Source organism: Alexandromys fortis, unplaced genomic scaffold (assembly GCF_014885135.2).
Source record: "Alexandromys fortis isolate MF-2015 unplaced genomic scaffold, M_Fortis_MF-2015_v1.1 scaffold_318, whole genome shotgun sequence".
NCBI lineage: Eukaryota > Metazoa > Chordata > Mammalia > Rodentia > Cricetidae > Alexandromys > Alexandromys fortis.
The window spans coordinates 704,566-712,066 of NW_026068194.1; the positions used below are offsets into that span (position 1 = coordinate 704,566).

At 42.8% G+C, this 7,501-nt stretch overlaps 1 protein-coding gene across 1 annotated transcript; it reads left to right on the plus strand.

Moving 5' to 3' along the window:
- Positions 1-4,786: 4,786 nt before the first annotated feature.
- Positions 4,787-6,797, plus strand: Spin2b (spindlin family member 2B). The gene is made up of 2 exons (XM_050129662.1): positions 4,787-5,124; positions 5,774-6,797. Exon 2 carries the CDS (start codon positions 5,776-5,778, stop codon positions 6,556-6,558), a length of 783 nt encoding a protein of 260 aa, XP_049985619.1. The 5' UTR covers positions 4,787-5,124; positions 5,774-5,775; the 3' UTR covers positions 6,559-6,797.
- Positions 6,798-7,501: the final 704 nt, after the last annotated feature.

Genomic DNA, 7,501 nt, shown 5'->3' on the forward strand with positions numbered 1-7,501 from the left:
ATCTCAAATAATGACAATAAGACTTCTTAAGAATAACTTGTAGGGACAAGTGGATCTCTATGAGTTTAAGGCCAGCCTGGTCTACAGAGTGAGTTCTAGGATGGCCAGGACTGTTACACAGAGAAGCCCTGCCTCAAACAAACAAACAAACAAAAAAACTAAAAACTTATAGAACCAGAATTGAGACAATGATCAACCAGACCATACTTTGATCAGGACTGCATAATTATGTATGCCTCTTGTTCTTTGTACAATTCTTCCTCTGTTAAAAGCCAAAATTTATTTGCAGTCACTGGATCACATTATACATTCTTTCAAATGTGGCTACACTGAATAAACCTCTTTTTTGTGGTTTTCACTCTCGTTTCTTTAATTGGTATGTTGGGGACAGGTAGCCAAGCCTAGCCTGTTGGGATTGCCAGAGCTAAAGTTTTTGGTCTAAAAATTGGGATTACCTAACTACCATTTTATAAAACTGTCAAAAGTTCACTACGATGTGGGAATTGGATAGACATTTAATGCTGAATGTATAATATGGTGTGACTAATTCATGCAGCAACTTGGAAACGTTTCTCTTGCATATCTTTAAGAGTTAATTTAAGAAATCTGAAGTGTATATAGTCAGTATTTATTCTTCCACAATTTACTCTACAAAAAACACAGATAAATGTATATAACTGTATTAATTAGAGCATTTGGGGGGTTAGAAAGTAATATGAATGCTAGATAAAATGCTCAGCATCTGAGTAGAAGTTTGAATGTGTTGTTTCATAGCTCAAAAACAAAACCATTAAAACAGTTAGATACATGTGCTGTACAGTAGATTTTGAACAAAAAATGTAAAAGATAAATTTTTTCTTGTTTCCACTACCACTATCATTTTTAATTCTGGGGAACTAGAAGAACAATCAAAATATTCGATTTGTCAGAGTAATCCAGAAGTTATAAATATAATCCAGAAAAATAATCCATCCAAAATCTCCCCAATCTCATTTTTACAAAGCAACGTCAGTCTTTTTACTTTATTGAAGCGCTATATATTTTTCTCCACTCCCCTCCCTTCCTCTCCCCTTGCCTTCTACCCTCTGACCAAGGGTTTTGTTGTTGTTGTTGCCATTTTTTTTCAAATTATTACAAATGGCTCTCTACTTGTAATTGTTTCTTCTTTTCTTCCCTCCACAAATAGAAGTGAGACACCGGCTGAATATGGGCCTGTTTGTTTTGAATATTTACTTATCTATACACACTTTTCACAAGAGTTCAATGTTGCTATAATGGTAATTATAATAAATGTCATTTTTCAGAAATTACTACAGAGATATCTGCTGCCCTGTGTGCTCTTTTAGAATCCTCTCGTTTTCTGTTAAGAGATGGAGTCTATTTTCCCTTCCTTGAACCGTGGAGGCTCTAATAGCTCAGACAATCCAGCTAAGTGTCCTGAGTGATATTATTGACTAAGTCAAAAGATACAGCTTCTTCCCTGTGCTCTTGTGCCCACCCCCACCCCATCAGAATACATGTAGGTTTTTGGGTCAACAGCCCCAGTATGGTTTCAACTTATAGTCAAGATTAACTTCCATAAATCTTGGCAAACCATCTTTAAATGACTCCAGCTCCCAGCACAGTCACAAAGATAAAGAGAAAAAATGACCTTTTTTGACAATTGCTAAATGAATATAGGTCCTGTGTAAATTTTTATGCTGCCAGTTCTGTGTAGGTTACTACTTCCACCTTGCTCTTTCTTGCTTTTATGCTTATTAATAGGTAGTCTGCAGAATGGAATCTCATTTATTTGGGACCTTATTGCAGCTAACTTCTGCCTACCTATGATGGACTTTGCCACATGCTTGATATACTAATCGTCTAGATTAAGGTTTTAAAGGAACTTCAACTTCTCTGTTATTTTCCTCCATTCTTCCCCCTGCAACTCAGCTGGACACGCAGAAAACAACCGGCTACCTAATTACTGTTCCACTTACTGAGGCTGAGTAACAAATTATCCCTAATTCACTGGCATAAAACATTTATTAGGTGCATTGATTTTGTGGGTTGGGAACTCACGAAGGACAGGGTAGGAACAGCTTGTCTCCAATGCATTGTCTGGGGCCTCAGCTGGGAGAGTTGAAAAGATAAAAATTTAAAACAAAATATTGGATGAAAAAGGCAAGCTTCAAAAGAAAAGAATGATATAGAACTTGCACTTATAATTTAAGAAATTGGCCGGGTTTAGTAGTACACACCTTTAATCCTGATACTTGGGAGGCAGAGGCCGGGGGTTCTCTTCTGTGAGTTCTTTGCCAGCCTGGTTTACGGAGTATGCTCCAGCATAGCCAGGGCAAAAACCATTTTTATTTATTTATTTATTTATTTATTTATTTATTTATTTATTATTGCTTTATAAGTAATATCATTCAAAATTCCCACTTCCTCCCCTGTCCCACTTCCCTTCTGCTCCCCCACTTACCCTCCCCTCTCTCCCTCCAGTCCTAAGAGAGGGCAGGGTACCCTGCCCCGTGGGAAGTCCAAGGCCCCCTCAGCTCCATCCAGGCTTAGGAAGGTATGCATCCAAATAGACTAGGATACCCAAAAGCCAGTAGTCCATGCAGTAGAGACAAATCCCAGTGCCATTATCATTGGCTTCTCAGTCTGCCCCAATTGTCAGCCACATTCAGAGGGTAAGGTTTGATCCCATGTTCGTTCAGTCCCAGTCCAGCTGGCTTTGGTGAGCTCCCATTAGATCAGGCACTCTGTCTCAGTGGGTGGACCAAGCCCTCGTGGTTTTGACTTCCTTCCTCATATTCTCCCTCCTTCTGCTCTTCAACTGGACCTTGGGAGCTCCAATGTGGGGTCTCTGTCTCTATCTCCCTCTGTCGCCGGATGAAGGTTCTATGGTGATATTCAAGATAGTCATCAGTCTGACTATGGGACAAGGCCAGTTCAGGCAGCCTCTCCTCCACTGCCTAGGGTACTAGTTGGGGACATCCCCGTGGACACCTGGGAACCCCTCTAGAGTCAAGCGTCTTGCCAACCCCAAAATGGCTCCCTTAATTAAGATATCTTCTTCCTTGCTCCCATATCCTTCCTTCCTCCATCTCAACCATCCCACTCCACCAAACTCTCCCCAACCCTCCCCTTCTCCCTTCTCTCTTACCCTCCCCCCTTCCCCCAATCCACCCTACCCCCAAGGCTCCCAACTTTTGCCTGGCGATCTTGTCTGCTTCCAAACTTCCAGGAGGATTTATATATGTTTTTCTTTGGGTTCACCTTATAACTTAGCAACTCTAGGATGGCAAACCATAGGCTCAATGTCCTTTGTTTATGCCTACAATCCACTAATGAGTGAGTACATACCATATTCATATTTTTGGGTCTGGGTTATCTCACTCAGGATAGTGTTTTCTATTTCCATCCATTTGCATGCAAAAAAATTAATAATCTTTGCGATTGTCTTTTAGGCTTGCTAGCAGTGCTGATCACTAATAAATAAATAATGGAATGATTCCTTTAATGTTCTTCTAAGCAAATTTGTGTAGTAAGAGAAAGCTATGCTAGTTAGATAATACTAAGTATGATGTCAGTTTTTTATACTCATTCATTGCTTTGTTTGTTTGTTAAGGTCTCTCCTTCCATCATCTGGGTCTTCAGAATCCAAGTCAGCTTGCAGGACTCCTCTGCAAGGACCTTCATTTGCTGAGCAATCACACAAGCCCAGTTTGCTTATCAATTTGGCAACAAGTACTTGAGTCAAAAAAAAAAAAAAAACAAAGAACTATTTCCTAGCAATACCAAACTTAGGCTAATGAGAGGAAATATTATTTTTTCATACAGTGTGAAGAACTTTCCTTCATGGAGTATAATTTAAACTTTTTTGTCATAAAACACATATAAATATACATGTGGATATTTTTGTATGTGTACCCTAAAAATTTTTGTCTACAAAATTCTTAGCATTTGAGTACAGGATTTGTGCTAGAAGATGAAAAATTAATTACACCTTGTTAATATTTATTTCTATTTTGAAAAAATTGAATAAAATTAATGTTAATTCTGAGGGAATTCACTACTCAGAATATTGCCATATATGTTCTGTATTATTTAAAATATCTTGTTATTTTACAGATTATTAACAACTGGGCTGCAAAAATGATGCAAGTTCTTTCAAGAGCGTAGAGAAAAAGCAAAAGAAATAGGACTGCTGTTCTATGGTGAACCAAAGGCAACAGGGAAGAGGTGAAACTGATTTTAAGTACATTTGAGAATTTCACACGTTGTACATAAAATCCTTCTGCAGCTGGGAGAGTAATATCCTCAAGAGGATGAGCAATCAACAAAACTTACTTATAAATTGAGTCGAAACAGAAGAAAGAACTGAGCAGCAGGGCTTTTTTTTTTCATCCTAGCTCCGCTAGCCTTAGACAACCGGAGAGGCAGTTTTGTGCATAAAGAGAGCTCCACGAAGGCATCGGGTAAGGAAAAAGCGAATTCCTGAAGGATGGAAAGCAGATGCGGTTGGGGGCTTTACAGTGTAGAGTTGCAGGTGGGGGTGGGGAACCTGAACTGAAGGAGGGAATCCTAGGAACTGAGGGAGAGGTGTTGGGCGGGGGTGTGGGTGTGTGGGTGTGTGTTCGCGGGCACGCACGCGAGGGGGGGTGTGTGTGTGGTGTGGTGTAGTGATCCGACTCCTGATTTGGCAAAAGGGGATGGGGACAAGAGCACCCTCCCCAGTTTAGAACCGTTATGTGGAGTGGGAGAGGAGGTGGCTGAATGGTCTTAGGCAGGAAGGGGCGGCCTCTCGCGGGGCAGGAAGCTACGCTTGGAAAAGAGGGAGGAGACTGCAGTGGCAGCCGCGAGTGCTGAAAGCTTTGAGTGGCCCAGGTGCTGCTGCCTTTGACACCCGGGAAGAGAGCGAGGAAGCCCAGCACAGGGACTACCTGGATGCTCCCTTCTTCTGTCCCGCGGCTTTTCTAGACGGGCGTTTGGCCTTAGACTCCACTGGCTTTGCTCACACCCGCACTCATTTGGCTGCTCGCCTGCTGATCATTCTTCACTCCAGGCTTGCAGCGGAGGCAACAGTCCTGTGTCCGATTTGGGCACGTGAGTGCTGCATACCCAGACAGTGGGCAGGTGAGCACAGGAGTGGGTGCCGGAAAATTGGAATGGGTTTGTGCTTGGCAGAAAAATTGGAGGGAGTACAAAGATTTGAGGTGAGGAAAACTCGGAACCGAGATTTGGGAGGCGGGGCACGGAACAAGAAACACAGGAATTTTATACAAAGGTGGCCAGAGAGACAGATTCGTGGTTGGAGCTCACAAGGAAACGGGGTGACTTAGAAATATGAAGAAGTGAGCACAGATAGCAAGCATGGGTATGGGCAGCAAAAGAGGGATGAAAAGCAGGGAGCAGTGGTTAAGGGACATGAGAACTGCATGAAGGGATATAGAGACATGAGAATGGGGCTACAAATGGGAAATGTGGAGGCTGGGGGCGGGCAGCTAGGATGACAACGGAGCCAGGAAATGTACAGAGAAACAGCTGCCTCCTGCTTGGCTCTCAACCGCCACAACTTCCACAACCATCTCTTCTCTAACTGTTGTGTAACAAAACACTCCTGGGAAGAGGGTAATGCAGGCATGCATCCAAGCACGTTTTGATATAGAATACTGCTACTGGATACATGCGTATCGTGCACAGGGGCGTCCCAATGCAGAGAAAAAAAAAATCACCTTAATATTGCATAGAATGTTTCTCCCTGGATTCTCTCCTCCTCTTGCAGGTATGAAGACCCCTCACAAAAAAGCAGCTGCAAGAGAGAAAACGAGAGAAGCTGTTGCTCACCACCACATTGGCTCCACAACCATCAAGAAGAAAAAAGCTGCTCAGAAGAGGCAGAGGAGCAGACCTTCATCCCGGTCTCGAAGAAATATCGTGGGCTGCAGAATTTCTCACGGGTGGAAGGAAGGGGATGAGCCCATCACCCAGTGGAAAGGAACTGTTCTGGATCAGGTGCCTATAAACCCCTCTCTCTATCTGGTGAAATACGATGGAATAGACTGTGTCTATGGACTGGAACTTCACAGAGATGAGAGGATTTTAAAGCTTAAAATCCTTCCTGATAAGGTGTCGTTTTCTCGAGTCAGCGATGTGCGCCTTGCTGATACCATAATTGGCAAAGCAGTGGAACACATGTTTGAGGGTGAGCATGGCTCTAAGGATGAATGGAGGGGGATGGTCCTGGCCCAAGCGCCTATCATGAACGCCTGGTTTTACATTACCTATGAGAAAGATCCTGTCCTGTACATGTACCAGCTTCTGGATGATTATAAAGAGGGTGACCTCCGTATTATGCCAGAGTCCAGTGCATCTCCTCCAGCAGACAGGGAGCCAGAAGGAGTTGTAGATGGCCTGATAGGTAAACATGTGGAATATACCAAAGAAGATGGCTCCAAGAGGACAGGCAAGGTCATTCACCAAGTTAAAGCCAAGCCCTCTGTGTACTTCATCAAGTTTGATGACGATTTCCATATCTATGTCTATGATTTAGTTAAAAAAAACTGTTAGGGTCAAATTTGCATAGTGTGGGGAGAAAAATGTGTAATTTGTGTCTGTGCAAAAATATTAACTTTTCAGTGTATTAGAAGCCTGGGGTTTCTGATTGTTGTTTTGTTCTGAAAAAATACCAATCTGTGGACATGAGCTGTTATATGTAAAACTTTGTCTTGTGTAAGAGATGAGTATGTCTGATGGATGGGACATTGAAGGAACAGCTGTCAATTTAACCTGTGAATAAAGTACCGTTATTATTATAACCTGTCATCTAAAACTTGAATGGGAATTATCTGGTGTGGTCTGGGGGAGGGAGAGGAATTAGAGACAAGATGGGAGTATTTAGAGGGAGGAACTGCTTGGAAGAGGTGTGGAAGAGGAAAGGGAGGCTCAATGGGGGAGGCATTGTACTTCAAGGAGAAACATACAGTTTGGAGGGGAGTGACCGAGAACAGAAAAGGAGATCTTGGCTCTCAGAGGAAAGTACAATAAACTGAGGAGAGAGGGAACACAAGGAAGTTTAGGAGAGCTCTGGAATAAGCACAAGAATGACTTGAGGAGAAGCTAACTAACTCACAAACTGGGTAGGTAGATGGAGGGCACAGAGGAAGAATGGATTCCGGGAAGAAGGGGTGTTTAGGGAAAGGATTGTCAACAGGTCCCAAGGCCTTGGAAGAAGCTGAGCATCTGGCTACATCCACATTGACCACCTTGGCTCTGGTCACACAATAATCATCAGGAAAGAAGGCTTGGTCACACAATAATCATCAGGGGAGGCCTCCTACACAGGCATTTTGACTAGGAAAACTCAGACGAACGAATCAAGGGTCAGGTTTCCACCTGTAAGTCACTTCTCACTTTAGGAGTCTGTGCCATACTTGCCAAGCAGAAGCTTAACTTTCAAACTCAGACACAGTAACACAGAGCTTCTGAGGCTCTGACCTGTGGGTCATCTCCT

Bases quoted from the DNA above. Each gene is read 5' to 3' on its own strand.
- Spin2b (XM_050129662.1), top strand. From the start codon at position 5,776: ATGAAGACCCCTCACAAAAAAGCAGCTGCAAGAGAGAAAACGAGAGAA.